We start from the raw sequence: 17,478 nt of genomic DNA on the forward strand, positions 1-17,478 counted from the left end.
ACAGACATCAAAGCAGCCGAATGGAACTGAAGCCAACGAGTGTCACCTGGATGATGAAGATCACAAAGGACACGCAGGTCTTCACACTCAATTCCAGCTTCTTCAACGCACACACACACACACACACACATATGCTGTGATATTTAATGAAGTTTCCCTTTCAGCCTCCTACATGTTTGTGCTGTGTGGCTCCACTGGTCAGTGAACCATCTGAGGAGGACACCATGCAAGAGAAGTGCATTATGGGTCTTCATGAGAGGATGAGGCTTCATAGGAGGAATATTCTGAATATTCAGCAAGTACTAAACGACAAAGTACAACAGAACACGCAGTACTCTACAACAGTACGCACAGTACAATAACAGTACTCACAGTACTCTACAACCCGGAGCCAGTGGAGCGTGACGGGTTTAAATATTCAGATGTTCCCATGATGCTCCTCACGTTTCTTCTTGCGTAATCTAACGTGTTGAATATTTGAACGTGTTGGAAGTATGATATTTAAAAACACAACGTTAAGACGTTAAGAAAAATGAGTCGTTGCTGAAGGTTGACATCTCCACCGGCCCCCCCTACCCCCCCACAGAGACCCCCCCCCCCCACCTCACCCGCCCACCACAGAGAGCGGGTGGAAACAAAGGGGGGGTTGAAAATAACCTCAGAAATCGGCTTTGATGTCCGACCCACAACAAGCAGCAGGGTCCACGAGGAGCCGCCCCATTGGTCCACGCCACCTCCTGCTCCCGAATCTCGCCTAGCAACAGGCACAAGTGCAGCCGTTGCAGAGACCCCCCCCCCCCCCCCCATCCCCCTCCTGCCTCCCTGTGGGGGAGCTGCTGATAGATGGAGCATGTGGAGGCGCACATAGAGGGGGGGGGGGGTGTTACACACACACACACACATGTACAGTAGGAGCTCCTCGTACGGGGAGGAGAACCTTATATAACAGCTTCTGACAATGGGGTCCTTCAGCTGGACGGGAATCGAACACACGACGTTCCAAACACGACCTTCTCGTTTCAACGTCAACTTTTTCAGGAATAAAAACGTAAATCAATAAAACCAAAAGACTTTAGAGTCGTATAACAGATTATTAAAAAATCAATGGTCAAATAAAACACAATCTTCCAGTTCACAGAGTCTAGCGGTGTATCTGGGGGGGGATGGGGGGCGTCGGGGGGGGGGGGGGATGGGGGGGGGCACTGGAATCTTTGTGATTGTTGTAATTATCGTCTCAAACGCCTCGTCTGCCACCACCTGCCTTTTTTATTTATTTATCTTTTATTCCCCTCCAGCTGTCATTGGCTGGCTGTGTCGTCATGGCAACCACATACCAGGAAACATGTGTAAGGGTTGTGTGTATTAGTACACACATCAGTACACACCGTGTCTACCAGAATAAGACTGTATACAGTAATGTAGTAGAAACCAACTATTACATTACTTCAAATACCAACATTTTGGAAGGAAAGTGCCTTCAAACCTTGTTTGGTCCTTCAGGGAGACGCGTGTTCTTCTCACATGATCTGGATTGTGTTGTTGTGTGCGTTGTGTTGTGCGTGTTCTGTCAGGATTTGTCAGTAAGCAGTGTTTTACGAGCCAAAGCCGAACTTCTAACAACAACCTGCTTTATCTTCCTCACAAATGTGTGTTTGCTTCAGTAGAGAAACACAAACGTTGCTTTTACACACAAATCAATTCAGAGCTTTTTTGTGGATTTTACTGTTTAAAAGAATACATTTAAAGGATTTGTTGAGTCAGTCTCCTGAGACGATGTTCTTGTAAATTATTGATGAAAAGGTGGAATGATTTCAGGTGATTTACCTGTGTTAAAGCCAAAAAAACAATCAATTATCCGGGACCCTAGTTCTGTCCTTCAAAATAAGATAACCCGCTTCAACCCCTTCAAATAGATATAAAAATAAAAGCTCCTTCGTCGTCATCACTTCTGTGTAGGAATTAAACATTTAAATACGTTAATGAATATGTGTGTTAATAACAAACATACAATAAAAAGAGCAGAAACAGCGTCAGCGCCTTCGAGAAGGTTTGAAAGTCGAAGATTGGAGAAAAAATCTCCAAAGAGAATCAATGTAAAGAAAAACATGCTGAACATTTGAAAAGGTTTAAAACTGCAACTCATTGAAGGAATAGAACTAAAGGAGTGTTTCATCAGAACATCGCAGCGAGCTCGTGATAGAAACTGAAGAGCAGAGGGATCTCCAGTCGGCCTCGTTCTCCAGGAGGCGCTCATTACGTTTCCATGGGCGCACTGGTTGCCAAGCAACAACAGCAGTACTTTGTGTGAGAGGAACTACAGACGCGCTGAGTGGCTTTTGATTAAAGGAGAATAGATGTTTGATCTTTTCATGATGGGACGTGGAGTTGGAGGAGGAGGAAGATAATGATGATGATGATGCTCGTAGGGAGGAAGCTTTTTAAACACGTTTCAGTAACATTTCACTCATTAATGCTGCGTTACCATGGAGAAGAACATCTCCTCCATGCCCAGTGAGCCCAACTAACACACCTGGTCCTTCACAACCTTCCATTTTATCCTCAAGTCTCGCGATGCCAATTAACTTGGAGTTCTTCTAAGGTTCCTCGACGTTACGCTCATCAACACAAAGTCACACGGAGACAAACTATTTCAGGCTCTTCTTCTGTGGTTATTTTTGGTTGCTGTGTTCGTTTCGTCTGTCAGAGGAAGTCGCTGCTTCTAACATGTGAAGCAGAAGCACCACTAGCTGGATTCACACCAGTAAGAGGAAGGAATTTAAGAAGAAGCTGTGGAGGTCGTCCTGAGGAGTCGCCCCCTGCTGGCCGCCAGAGAGAAATTAAGGTGTGGGGGGGTCCTCCTGTGGTTTGTCCGTCTCTTTGTTTTGGGCTGACCTGTTGGAGCCCCCCCGCTGCGACGAGGCTGTGGAGCTAGTTGCCTAGCAACAGGCAGAAAGCTGGCTTGTGTTTTTTTTTACGTAACGGGGAGTTTGATGGTTGAATGTAGGACGCTGTTCTTGTGTGTGTGTGTGTGTGGGGGGGGGGGGAGGGTGTTTGAGACCCCCCCACCACACACACATCGCTAAATGACACCCTGCAGCAGGCGGGACACAAAGCGTCACGATCATCTCTTCCTCCCAGCCTCCAACCGAGCCTCCCACCGGGGGGCGGGGCAGTGTTCACCGGCAACCTGCCGCCCCGTGGCCCCCGTGGCCCCCGCCTCGAGATTCCACTCCTGTAGTGTACACTGTACACTGGGTCCCTTTCTCCTCCTCCTCCTCTTCTTCTTCTGTCCCGTTTGAAGGCGTTTGGCGTCCTTCAGTGTTGCGTCACAGCGAGTGGTAGTGTTCCTGAATGTAGTGCACGTGTGAATAGTGCACGTGAGAATAGTGCACATGTGAATAGTGCACGTGTGAATAGTGCACATGTGAATAGTGCACGTGTGAATAGTGCACGTCTGTGAAAAACCGCGAGAACACACCTGAAGTCTAAGAGGAACTACAGAAGAACAACATGAACTTTTTATTTTACCAGATTTTATTCATTTAGTTAGAATGTGCAGATTCTTTAAGCTCGTCATGCTCTTCAGTGTGCAGTTTGCTGTGTGTGTGTGTGTGTGTGTGTGTGTGTGTGTGTGCGTCTTCTTCCCAGATGGCGGTCAACTGAGAAGCATCATCGACGGGGAGGAGGCGGTTGCCATGGTGAAAGTGACGTGCAGTTCATATTCAAACGGCTTAAAAAATCGGTGCTTTGACTCTGATTTACATGGATAATAGAATAATACTTTAATAATAAATACTAATAGAACAATACCTTAATAATAAATACTAATAGAACAATACCTCAATAATAAATACTTATAGAATAATACCTTAATAATAAATACTAATAGAATAATACCTTAATAATAAATACTAATAGAACAATACCTCAATAATAAATACTTATAGAATAATACCTTAATAATAAATACTAATAGAATAATACCTTAATAATAAATACTAATAGAACAATACCTCAATAATAAATACTTATAGAATAATACCTTAATAATAAATACTAATAGAATAATACCTTAATAATAAATACTAATAGAACAATACCTCAATAATAAATACTTATAGAATAATACCTTAATAATAAATACTAATAGAATAATACCTTAATAATAAATACTAATAGAACAATACCTCAATAATAAATACTTATAGAATAATACCTCAATAATAAATACTAATAGAATAATACCTTAATAATAAATACTTATCATACATGGAGACCTTTTCTCTTCCGAAAATCCTCACTTCTATTTTGAATGAAGAGCTTTTTATTCTCAGTTTTGTGTGTTCTTTTCTGATCTTTATGATGAACATCTCTACATCGTTAATAACACAAAGGGTTCATTAAGTGAACACAAAGAGGGGGAGCTCTCCGACAGGTGAGGCCAATCAGTTACCAAGGTGGGAGGAGCCAGCCAATCAGAAAGCACCTGACACAATAGCATCTGGTATAAATCTCCAGCTTTTAGTGTCTCCTCATGAAGCATCTTGTTTAACTCAGGAGGTAAAACAACGCTTGGTGTGGAGATTCCTTCAGTCCTCACAGACATCCTGAGCATCACATGACCAGAAGAGACGTAAGAAGACATGACTTTATTCATGGGACACTTTCAGTTTCATGTTGTTATTTATTACACACGCTCTTAAACAATCACATCTCATCAAATACATGCACGTGCACGTGACCCCCCCCACGGCAGAAACCCCTCTACCAGCTGAGGGGCTCAGGGTGAGGGGGTCAGAGGTCACGTAACCATGACAGCAGACAGGGCCATCAGCTGAGCCTCTGCTGCCCCCTGGCGGGCGATTGTGTGCGTTGCACGAGGTCGTTTTCACATTTACAAAAGTACTCGTGAATATATGAAAGGAAACATGATATACAAACAAATAGAAATTATATTAAAAGATCAACAGATAAACATTGCATGTTATTACTTTTTCTTTTCTCTCTGATAACAGATTATTCTCTCTGATTATTGAACAGAATACATTTCAGACTTCAGCTTAATTTAAGATCTTTAATGGAACATTGTCATTACTTTTCAAGCAGCATTTAAAAAAAGAATTGAAATGCTCTGATCTGCTCGTTTCCCCTGGTTTCACCTGCTTGTGTTCATGAGTTCATTGAGAACATCTTCTGTCTCCTCCACCTGACGGCTCGCTGAGCTTCTGGACTTCTCCTCGGTGTCCTTTATTTAAATTCACACTCCTTTTGGCTCTAAAGAGCTCACTGAAGGATGTTCTTCTCTCATCCAACACTAACACCACCTTCTTCTACAGAAAGGCTTCAAGACCTCAAAGACCAGCTGCGTTCCGATGATCAGGTCTGAATCTGATCAGTATCTTCATCATACTCATCTTCATCCCATCTTCTACCTGTAACCCTTTGATTCGCCCACGTTGCCTTCTATGAAGTCCTGAATCTGAATTTTTGATTTCATTTTACAGATATTTTCCTGTATTTTCTGTAATAAAAAAAAAGTTTATAAATTAAGCTGTGACATATTCATAATATTAATTATGAAAATGGGATCTTCTCTCCTTTTGTCCCAGAACGCGGTGCACAATATTTGAGAAGCATGAATAATATTTAGAACACATACAGACATTTGAGGTAAAGCGATGAAGACGATGAATGAAGGCAACTAGACACGAGGCTTGTATAAAAATGAGACCCCTTTTTATTGTGTTCTCATATATAAAAGAAATACAAAAAAAGAAACATGGACACGGGGGTCAGAGCGGGACGGGGTCAGGGTTTTGGGTCGGGGCGACATAAAAAGGGAGCGACTGGAGGAGCATGGGGGGGGGGGGGTAGTCCTGTCCCCCCTCCTCTCTCTAACCGCACCCCCTCCTCTTCATCCTCCTCCTCCTCCAGTTTCAGTTCTTCGCACATTCATCGTTGGCGGAGCGGTTTGCAGGAGGACAGAAACAATCTCATTGGTTGAGTTAAACCTGAGTGGGAGGAGCCTCAGAAGCCCTCCCCTCACATATTCTCCTCTTCCCGTCTCACGTGACCTTTGCGATGATCGAATGTGGGCGGGTTCGTTTTGCTCACCTGAGCGAGTTAGCTATGGAGCTAACGCGCTAATGCCTCTGTTTACATTCAGGTCTGATTGTTATTGTTTTTATAAAGTATCCACTTATTATTATAGACTGTTACTGTTGTTATAAAGTATCCACTTATTATTATAGACTGTTACGTTGTTATAAAGTATCCACTTATTATTATCAAACTGTTACTCTTGTTATAAAGTATCCACGTATTATTATAGACTGTTACTGTTGTTATAAAGTATCCACTTATTATTATAGACTGTTACTGTTGTTATAAAGTATCCACTTATTATTATCAAACTGTTACTGTTGTTATAAAGTATCCACTTATTATTATAGACTGTTACGTTGTTATAAAGTATCCACGTATTATTATCAAACTGTTACTCTTGTTATAAAGTATCCACTTATTAATATTAGACTGTTACTGTTGTTATAAAGTATCCACTTATTAATATTAGAATGTTACTGTTGTTATAAAGTATCCACTTATTACCAGTAGTCATTACTCTCATAAATGAATCATTTATGTCGTATGTTTGATTGAAGGACTGTAAACATGACGACGCAAATCGCCCTGTTGTCGGTTTTCTTTGTTTTTAAACAAAGAGGCAAAGCTCTTGCATCTTAATTTGCATAATGACGACTCTACCTCCCTTTATGCAAATGAGGCTCTACCTCCCTTTATGCAAATGAGGTCGGTCCGTGGCGAGGCGGCGGGCTCGCTGAGCTCTGAACAAAATGTCAAAGTAGATAAAAATCAAATGGATATCCTGTGACCAGGCGTTCATCTGTCTGTGACTCATCAGCCGAGGCCGAACCAAGCCCCGCCCCCTTGCTGCCGGACCGCTCCGTTGTTTCACCTTTCTCCTGCCTTTTGATTCGCTGGTTCGCCCCCGTCGGAAAGGGTCCATGAAAACCTGTAGAAGTGATAACCAGCCCCCCCCACGAGGAGCGGCGAGCGTCTCCATCTCCCCCGTGCTGGAGGAACACGGCGTCCTGTGTGAACAGGACCAGATCTACTGAAGGTCCAGAACCGGGCGCCGGGACTCCTAAAGAACTTCCTCTGTTTATAACTCAACCGCCGGGACCTGCGTTCCGCCTCCGAAGAGCAGAAGCTCCTCCTCCTCCCCCGGGCCCCGCCCCCTCAGGTCAGCTCGGCCTTGTCGGCCGCCTCTGCGTGGTGCCCCGCCCCCACCTCGGAGCTGCCGGGCGCTAACAGCGTCCTGCGGTTGTAGTGGTGGTGGCCCTTCATGATGCCCGAGTTGTTGTTCTCGTTGAGGATCTGCTTCTGCTTCTGGCGGTTGAGCGACTGCACGAGGCCCAGCACCACGGCGGCCAGCGAGTACTGGCCCGTGATCTTGCGCGGCTGCATGATGAGCGGGTTGGGCTGCACGCGGCCCAGCAGGAAGTGCGTGCGGATCTTGCCCTCCTGCTCGCTGATGCCCTTGACGTAGATCTCGCCGCGGTACTCGAAGGCGAAGCCGCGCTCCTTCAGGATCAGGAAGGTGTCCTCGGGGACCTGGATGTGGCCGCTGACGCCCGTGCTGTCCATCCGGCTGGCCAGGTTCACCGTCTTCCCCCAGATGTCGTACTGAGGCTTCTTGGCGCCGATCACGCCCGCCACCACCGAGCCGTGGGCCATACCTGGGGAGGCACACACGGGGAGGGGGGGGGTCAGAGGGTCAATAATCAAATTGCATCCCACAACCTGAAGATCATCACACTACAGATTAGAACTAGACGGGACATCAGGGAGAAAGTGAGAGGGATGAGAGGAGGAGGAGGAGGATGAAGAGGAAAAGTAGGATGCTTAGGAGGAGGAGAAGGAGATCGGTGAAGAGGCAAAGGAGGATGCTTAGGAGGAGGAGGCGGAGGAGGAGGTTATAGAGGCAAAGTAGGATGCTAATGAGGAGGAGGAGGAGGAGGAGGAGGAGGAGGAGGAGGCGCTCTCACCAATCCTTAGCTGGAAATTGTTGAACGAGTGCTTGTTGATCTCCTGGATGCTCTCGTTGAGGGCGATGGCGAAGTCAGCCAGCGCACACAGGTGACCCCACTTGTCTTCACACTGCTGCGGGTCAGAGGAGAGCAGAAGAGGGGGCGGAGTCAGCTGCAGGGCCGGCGGCGGGACGTCGGGGGCATGTTCAAGTACACAACGGTACATTTACTGGGTTTACTTCTAGGCTGGAGTGAAATATTGAACTACATGGATGACGCAGGGAGGTGGAGGCGTGGGTGGAGACGGTCAGGGGGGAAGTCCCGGCTGACGGGGGCTCACCTGTTTCTCGGGGGACAGGCCGGAGACCGCCATGTAGGTGCTGCCGATGGTTTTGATCTTCTCGATGTCCTGGAAGCGATCCTCCCCCAGTAGCTGTGGAGAGAAGAGGGGCGTGAATGCGTGATGACAGCACCACACAACGACCTACAAAGCCTACAACACCATCCTGGTGGGGGGGGGGGGGTCTCACCTCGTCGAAGTCGGCGATGATCTCGTTGAGCAGCCGGAGGCACTCGACCCCCTGGTTGTTCATCTCCGTCTGCGAGTAGAAGTCAGCGAATCCCGGGATGGAGGCGAACATCACGCCCACCGAGTCGTAGGACTGGGAGTACAGCTCCTGGGGGGGGGGCAGATCACACACCTTTCACTCAAAATACCAGGTTGCACTGTGACATATGCGATGACGAGTTAGAACCACTACAGAGTGGGCGGGCTTAGTGCGATCCAACGCCTGAGACCCCCCCCCCCTTATCTCTAGAAGTACTCATGATGATGATCTCAAATGGGGCTGGTAGAATGTTCTGTGATGATGCTGCACCACCCTCCACCACGGGGGGGCGCCATCGACCCGCCGAGCTGCTCACACGCTAATGTCTCCTGAGTGATTCATCGCATCATTATGGGAATATGTGAAGAGGCTGTAAACACAATTTAAAATATATTTAATTAAAGGGGAGGGGGGGGGAGTTATTCTGCTCGACTCTTCATTTTAATTAAACATAAATAATCCCCGACTTAATTGTGACACCGCTGCTGGCATTTTGCAAACTTCACGAGCTCGGTCAAATGTCAAAGAGAACTTGAGGGTGAACTTCCTTTCACACACTTTATGGAGAGACCTGTCAATCAGCGTGTAGCCCCGCCCTAAAGCATCTGTCTGTCTGACTCTACATGGAGCATAAGTTCCTAAACTTTGTGATAAAAGCATCATTATTCATTTCACTTTAGTCTTTTCCTGCTTTCAAAGTGAAACCTTACGATACAACGCAGAGATCACACATTTCAGTTTTGGGGAAAATGGAATCAGAATGAAGTAAGAAAAAGTGAAAGGACTTAAAGATGATTCTTCAAAAAGCGTGAGAATGAAAATGTAGAGATGAACGACCCTCTGATTAACCTGCTGGATCTCAGCAGCTCTTCAGGAGCCCATCAATAACGCAGCATCTAACCCACTGCAACCACAATCAGCCTAAATAATGATGTAACGAGGGAGCAGGGCCCCCACCCGGCCCCCACCGACACATTTTTATAAACGCGTCTCTCTTCTATTCAGAAGCGGCAGAATGACTCCTCTGGTCCATGAAGGTGCAGCAGGACGAGCAGCTGGACAACATGAATGAGAGAGATCGATCGACCTCAGAGTTCTACTGGGGGGGGGGGGGGGGGGGGGGGCAATGAACCCCCCTTCCTTACATCTGAAGCATGGAGATAGAACTTCCTGTCGCAGTGATGCAGATGTCTGTTGACTTCAACGCTGCAGAATTCATCATTCAGATATAAAGATGGACCATCATCCACTAAATCAACATTGTTGATCGTGCAGTCATTTCGTTATAGACGTCTATGGGAGCAGAGGAGTCGCCCCCTGCTGGTCACTACACAGAAGTAGAGTCATTTCCTCATAGACGTCTATGGGAGCGGAGGAGTCACCCCCTGCTGGTCACTACACAGAAGTAGAGTCATTTCCTCATAGACGTCTATGGGAGCGGAGGAGTCACCCCCTGCTGGTCACTACACAGAAGTAGAGTCATTTCCTCATAGACGTCTATGGGAGCGTGGGAGTCGCCCCCTGCTGGTCACTACACAGAAGTACAGTCATTTCCTCATAGACGTCTATGGGAGCAGAGGAGTCGCCCCCTGCTGGTCACTACACAGAAGTAGAGCCATTCCCTTATAGACGTCTATGGGAGCGGAGGAGTCACCCCCTGCTGGTCACTACACAGAAGTAGAGTCATTTCCTCATAGACGTCTATGGGAGCGTGGGAGTCGCCCCCTGCTGGTCACTACACAGAAGTACAGTCATTTCCTCATAGACGTCTATGGGAGCAGAGGAGTCGCCCCCTGCTGGTCACTACACAGAAGTAGAGTCATTTCCTCATAGACGTCTATGGGAGCGGAGGAGTCACCCCCTGCTGGTCACTACACAGAAGTAGAGTCATTTCCTCATAGACGTCTATGGGAGCGTGGGAGTCGCCCCCTGCTGGTCACTACACAGAAGTACAGTCATTTCCTCATAGACGTCTATGGGAGCAGAGGAGTCGCCCCCTGCTGGTCACTACACAGAAGTAGAGTCATTTCCTCATAGACGTCTATGGGAGCAGAGGAGTCGCCCCCTGCTGGTCACTACACAGAAGTAGAGTCATTTCCTCATAGACGTCTATGGGAGCAGAGGAGTCGCCCCCTGCTGGTCACTACACAGAAGTAGAGTCATTTCCTCATAGACGTCTATGGGAGCAGAGGAGTCGCCCCCTGCTGGTCACTACACAGAAGTAGAGTCATTTCCTCATAGACGTCTATGGGAGCAGAGGAGTCGCCCCCTGCTGGTCACTACACAGAAGTAGAGTCATTTCCTCATAGACGTCTATGGGAGCAGAGAAGTCGCCCCCTGCTGGTCACTACACAGAAGTAGAGTCATTTCCTCATAGACGTCTATGGGAGCAGAGGAGTCGCCCCCTGCTGGTCACTACACAGGATGAATCATAAGTTCCTTACACTAATGAAAGTGTGAACAGGTCCTCACCTCGTTGTCCCGGTCCTTCTCCAGGAAGTGTCGGGCCACGTGGCTGGGCAGGATGTTCCTCAGCATGTTCTCGTTGTGTTCTCGCAGCTCCTTCATCTCGTTGATCTCCTCCTTGGCCTGGACGCGCCACAGGAAGTCCAGACGCGCCGTGTACTCCAGCTGGAGGAGCAGGAAACACAGAATATTCAGAGATCCTGAGGCTGGTCAGAACTACATCTGCTTGATGGAGATGGTTCAATGTTCAGTTTTAACCCTGAACCTTCAGACTGAACTACTTGAACTCGGCCTGCTCGCTCTACCAGATGCAGAGATTAAGAAGAAGAATCTGCAGCCAAATGATTTACAAAAAAATGGTGACAATCTACTCATTTAAAAACAAGAGCCTCGTCTCTTGTAACGGGAAGAAGAACCTGCTTTGGTTACGAGATCAAACCTCATGAACACATCGCTGCTAAACTAAACACACGATGCACAATAATACGGTTGGATGGAAGTCGCGCTGTAATCTTCTCAGCAGCTCACTGGGGTTATTTGGACGACGCTCATTTAATTAGAACTGATGGAGAGCTTCAGTCAGACTGCTTTAATGAAAAAGGCAGAGGGAGAATGAACGAGTCTTCTTCACAACACAGACTTCTCAGAGACAGAAACAGATACAAAGCTCCTCACTCCAATGATGTTCAGCCGAGACGCGTCTCACACAAACCGCCTCGCCCTGACAGCCGGTGGAATCGACCCCGCGGTGGAGGTCAACGGTGACTTCCAATGAGGCTGCTGTCTTTTAACTAGAGCCTCAAAAAGCGCCGCAATTACCGCCGTCGTCAGGTTGAATCAAACAGGACTTGTTAGCGTCTTGTTAGCGCCTCATTAGCATAGCATCAGGAGGTATGGCGGCTCAGGTTCGCCTCACTTCCTCCCCGGCGGGTCTCACCTGCTGGCCGTGGTAGAACACAGCGAGGAGGAACATGGCCATCAGGAGCAGAGACGTCTCCTTGGTCCCCAGGAAGTTTCTGTTGGTACAAAACGTACGTCTTGTTCGCGTGATGCTCAGCGGCGACTTTTAAAAGCAGACATGACAACGTTTCCATTTCCATTTTCCGTCTATTCTGAACAACAGCGTTAAAGGTGAATTCCCGGCAACCCTCAAACTGAAGAACGCGGGTGTGGGAGGGAATCCGCTGGGGCTTTCCCTCTTATCATCTTGACCTTCTCTGGTACCCCAGACGGTCGCCGCTCAGCTCCGCGTTCCTCTAGAGGCCTTCACCTGCTCACCTGCTCACCTGCTCACCTGCTCGGGATGGAAGCCTTGGTGTGTCTGGACTGTAAAGGTCGCCGGGAACACGAGACGAGTTTCCTCACAAACACTTACAGAAGAAAAGGTCAACCTGCTGTGTTTTTTATTTAATGCATGTCCTTTGTCAGGAAGAACTCGAAGGAGTCACCTTCATCTTTTTGACTACTCCTGCCTTTTGGAGCTCAGATCTTTGTTCAATGCTCCACATTTACTCCTTTGTGTTGTTTCTAATGGACCAATGACTGGAGCTGCTGATCATACAAGAGAAGGTGATGGAAAGTACCACCAGGTTGGATCCATCATGGCGACTCTACCTGAACTACCTGTCCCATATGTCCCTGCACTCACTCCGTGTTGTGGTGGACGGCGTCGTAGCGGACGAACAGGGAGGTGTAGAAGGCCTCCGTCAGCAGGGAGTAGATGGCGATCATCACCAGCAGCACCGCCAGCTTCAACACCGAGTTGAGCCGCAGGAACACGGCACACGTCACCATGGCCAGGACCCCCGTGAACACAAAGTACTGGAGGGGGGGGGGGGGGCACAAAGACGTTTGTGTCAGCTACAGGACACCCAGCAGGACCAGAAAGGGTCCTGAAGGCCTCATCGGCCACTGGCTCTCCCTGTGATCTGTGAGCTAACATGCTAATCCGAGATAGCATTAACCTAGCATCAGCATGTACATGCGTTCTTCCAGGCGTGCTTTCACGCGCAGCTATTCTGGAAAATATGTTTTAAAAAAAGGATACTGACATATATATATATATATATATGTCAGTATCCTTTTTCACATTCCAATGTCTGAATATTCGTTATCATAAAGACCCTGTCGTCTCCTAGGTAACTGATGACATCACTATGACGTCATGTTGGTCCCTTTAAAGGCCATGCAGATTAGTTGTTAGGGAGGAGGTGAAGACTCGGCGGTACCTCGGGGTAGAAGCAGATGTCGGGGACGGAGGCCGACTCGTTGTACGTCTGGTTCCTGAAGCTGCCGGACTTGTCGAAGTCGCACCACAGCTGTGAGAGAGAAAAGGTTAAAACAACATTTTAATTCATGGAATTATAATTTTATGAATATCTTCCATAGTTTATTCATCCAGTGACACCTTTCTTTATTCACATATGCAATAGAAAATTCTTACTTACCCCTTTATTTAATTTATCTGTATAAAGAAGGTTTGCTGTTTTTATGTATTTTTTAACAAATGAAATCTGCTGTATGAATAAAGATCACTACTATTATTATCATCATTATTAAGCTGATAGAATGCATAGCACAAAAAAACTTTCTTAAAAAGTTAAAAATGTAATGTATTTGACTTTTTCTTACTGGGGACATTAAATCTTTGATTATTGTTTTTACTTTCATAGGTAGTTCACAGCAGAATGTATATATAGATTATATAGACCATAAAGCAGGGGATGCTTTAGGGCGGGGCCTAACGCTGATTGACAGGTCTCTAATAGACCATAAAGCAGAGGATGCTTTAGGGAGGGGCTACACCCTGATTGACAGGTCTCCAATAGAACATAAAGCAGGGGACGCTTCAGGGCGGGGCCTAACGCTGATTGACAGGTCTCTAATAGACCATAAAGCAGAGGATGCTTTAGGGCGGGGCTACACGCTGATTGACAGGTCTCTAATAGACCATAAAGCAGAGGACGCTTTAGGGAGGGGCTACACCCTGATTGACAGGTCTCCAATAGAACATAAAGCAGGGGACGCTTTAGGGCGGGGCTACACGCTGATTGACAGGTCTCTAACGGACCATAAACCCAACTCACTATATTGATCATTGCCGCCAGGAAGTTGATGAGGATGGAGACGAAGATGATGCCGTTCCTGGCTGCGTAGGTCTCATTGATCCAGCAGCAGGCTTTGCGCAGGACCAGAGGGAGACACTTGTAGTCCTCCGCCGTGGTAACCAGGACCAGGCAGGAGTGCAGGACGATGAGGACTGAGAACTGGATCGCCATGGTTACCATCCTGCGGGGAGACGTCCATAAATGTTCAGATGTTTCAGCGCACATATTTATTGTGATCGGCAGTTGACTCGATCAACTAGATCTCCAAATATTGGATCGATATCTTTCACACAACAGAGTTCCTTTCACGACCCCCCCTTCTTTTACCTGGCGGACGGAAGCAGGCTCTGGATGGTGGTGATGAAGATGAGCACGATGAAGGCGCACACCAGGTTGGACTTGAAGACCTCGTCCCTCATCTGGGAATACTGCGGCGTGACAAGGAGGAGGAGAAGGAGGAGGAAAGGAAGAAAAAGAGGAAAAGGAGAAGAAGGAGGAAAGGAAGAGGTAGGAGGAGAAAAAAAAGTTCAAATAAACAGACTAAACGTTACCTGGAAAAAACGAGGCACCAGAACTTTCAGAAGGTCAAAAGTCACAGGGTCAGCAGGTGAGCCACAGCTGAAGAAGGAGAGGAGCCGGATGGAGGGTGGAGGGGGGGCTGCAGGGTAATAACATGACTAAAAGGAGCAGAGGGGGGGCTGCATATTGAATCCCTTCCACCGGTTTGGGAGCACAGAAGCATCATAATAACGTTCATCCCATGTTTCTCCTTCTGCGTAAATAAAAAACACCAGGAAGCTCGTGTTAACGTTAACGTTAGCATTAGCGTTAATGCTAACGTTAACGCTAATGCTAACGTTATGCTAATGCTAATGTTTACTACATCTTTTCTGAATTAAGAGAAACAGAAGTTGAAGCTTGTGGTGACTGTGAGGAAATAAATGATGTTTATTATCAGCATCTCCTGAATAAAGGCTGTGAGACTCACTGGTCCAGGCCCCCCATCTCAGTATTGCCCCCCCCCCCTGTCTCAAATCTGCATCTTTACTGAAGTGAGGAAACCAGAGAAGATGGAGCTGGGGGCTGGGAGAGTGAGGGGGGGGGTCATTCATATAGAGGATCGGGATTACATATAGTAGTAGTATTAGTAGTACTAGTGAAGTACTGTTTGTAGTAGTGGTAGTTGAAGTACTCGTTGTAGTAGTAGTAGTAGTTGAAGTACTGGTTGTAGTAGTGGTAGCAGTAGCTGAAGTACTGGTTGTAGTAGTGGTAGCAGCAGCTGAAGTACTGGTTGTAGTAGTGGTAGCAGTAGTTGAAGTACTGGTTGTAGTAGTGGTAGCAGTAGCTGAAGTACTGGTTGTAGTAGTGGTAGTAGTAGTTGAAGTACTGGTTGTAGTAGTGGTAGTAGTAGTTGAAGTACTGGTTGTAGTAGTGGTAGTGGTAGTTGAAGTACTGGTTGTAGTAGTGGTAGTAGTAGTTGAAGTACTGGTTGTAGTAGTGGTAGTAGTAGTTGAAGTACTGGTTGTAGTAGTGGTAGTGGTAGTTGAAGTACTGGTTGTAGTAGTGGTAGTAGTAGTTGAAGTACTGGTTGTAGTAGTGGTAGTAGTAGTTGAAGTACTGGTTGTAGTAGTGGTAGTGGTAGTTGAAGTACTGGTTGTAGTAGTGGTAGCAGATGTAGTAGTTGAGAAAACCTCTGAAATGATTTGTTCCTTCAGTGAATGCAAAGTGTGTAAAGTGTGACTTTGGGGTCATGAGTAAACTGGAGGAGCTTCTGCAGTCCCACATTCCAGAAACTTTCATTCCAAGGTCACATTATGGTAAATTTGGATTCATGTTTGCAGCAATTTAACAAAAAAAAGCAGCATCCTAATTTATTCATGCGCACGGAGTCTGAAGGGTGTCGACTGAATAATAATACTACTACGACCTTTGATTCCCACCAGTCAGTCCATGCATTTTAAACGGAAATGCTGTCCTTAAAATGAAAGTTTAAACCTCTGAAAATGTAAATCTTCAAAAAACAAAAGTCATAAGCTTAAGCGACTGACTATAAATAGCAATATAATAATTATTCAGATATAATATTACTCTTCAGACTCCGGACTTCTAATGGATTCAATGTATGTAATAACAAACAAAAGCAGAAAGCAGACTCCTCCAGCTCACTGATGACAGCTTGTTGTCTTTGTTCTTGGTTAAGAATAGAAGAGGGGGAACGGGGAGGTGGGGGGGGGGGGGGGGGGCAGCTACCTTCTCTTCCAGGCCGGAGTCTTTAAACATCAGAGAGAAAGGCTTCATATGCTCTCCTCTCAACTTATCGCCACTCCGTAAGTCGATGGCGCGCTCTATTCGCTCGTTTACGTCCTCGGGACCCGACTGGACATGCAAAGCTCGTGCGAGGTGGTTTGGAAGCAGATTTATTGAATTTCTCGTTAAGGCAGCCAGAATCTAAGGGGGGAAAGCACATGCACATAGAATGAACCCGCTGAACCACCCCCCCCCCCCGCCCCGTTGGCTTCATTCAAGTTACAAATGAAAGACACACATTACATTCATTACATCCACAAAAATAACAGAAGAAGAAGAAAATTAGGAAAGAGGGGGAAGCAAAATGCAACGTTTGTTATGATGCAAACACACAGAAAGCAGATGGAAGTGGAAGTAAAAGCATGAAGCGATGCATCAGAACACAACCACCAACGTGCATTATGACGTCGCTCACGGCAACCGTGCAAGTACTGTACGAGGTGATGGAACGTTAGGAAGCTCCTCGGGGGTTAAATTCACCACTTCACCACTTCCTGGTCTGTGTGAGGGGGAATGGACTCCTCCTGGTTTAGATCTTGATCTTAGGTCCCACTCATTAAGAACTCACTCACACAGGTGTAATTGTGAGGATAAATGCTGTAACTGGAGGTTAACAGAACCGATTCACAGATACGTAGTTGGAGAACTCACGGGTCCATCAGGTCAAAGTATTCTTTCAGTAACATTAAGAAATAGACTCAGTATAAGTTCACATTTTACATCCAATTTATAGATCCATTATGAAGGTGTTTTCACATAACGTTCAGCAACACGGGTCTATTTCTGCTTGTCACACGGATCCTCTCTTAATTAACTTCGGTCTGCACACAAAAGTACTTTGAGTTTAGGAAAAGATCTCAAAGTACTTCTGTATGTACTTCTGGGTTTGTTTGTTCTTCACGCTTCCTGGTTCATGATTACATCCAACATTTGTAGGAT

General features: G+C 46.5%; 1 protein-coding gene across 3 annotated transcripts in view; it reads right to left on the minus strand.

The window, feature by feature from the left end:
• Positions 1–4,274: 4,274 nt before the first annotated feature.
• The window catches only part of adcy8 (adenylate cyclase 8 (brain)), a 40,438-nt gene continuing 27,234 nt past the window's right edge, over positions 4,275–17,478 (minus strand). Inside the window, exons 8-18 of one of the 3 annotated variants that reach the window (XM_037457899.2) lie at positions 16,483–16,680; positions 14,560–14,660; positions 14,212–14,413; positions 13,354–13,443; positions 12,774–12,946; positions 12,063–12,141; positions 11,132–11,290; positions 8,582–8,728; positions 8,392–8,484; positions 8,070–8,184; positions 4,275–7,760 (exon numbers count right to left, since the gene is read on the minus strand). In XM_037457899.2, coding sequence (XP_037313796.2) covers positions 7,261–7,760; positions 8,070–8,184; positions 8,392–8,484; positions 8,582–8,728; positions 11,132–11,290; positions 12,063–12,141; positions 12,774–12,946; positions 13,354–13,443; positions 14,212–14,413; positions 14,560–14,660; positions 16,483–16,680 — 1,857 coding nt within the window. In that variant the 3' untranslated portion in view covers positions 4,275–7,260. Of the gene's footprint in view, positions 7,761–8,069; positions 8,224–8,391; positions 8,485–8,581; positions 8,729–11,131; positions 11,291–12,062; positions 12,142–12,773; positions 12,947–13,353; positions 13,444–14,211; positions 14,414–14,559; positions 14,661–16,482; positions 16,681–17,478 lie in introns of all 3 variants that reach the window. The other 2 variants (XM_037457898.2, XM_037457897.2) reach the window with 2 other exon arrangements.

This window comes from Pungitius pungitius, chromosome 15 (genome assembly GCF_949316345.1).
Source record: "Pungitius pungitius chromosome 15, fPunPun2.1, whole genome shotgun sequence".
Classification (NCBI taxonomy): domain Eukaryota; kingdom Metazoa; phylum Chordata; class Actinopteri; order Perciformes; family Gasterosteidae; genus Pungitius; species Pungitius pungitius.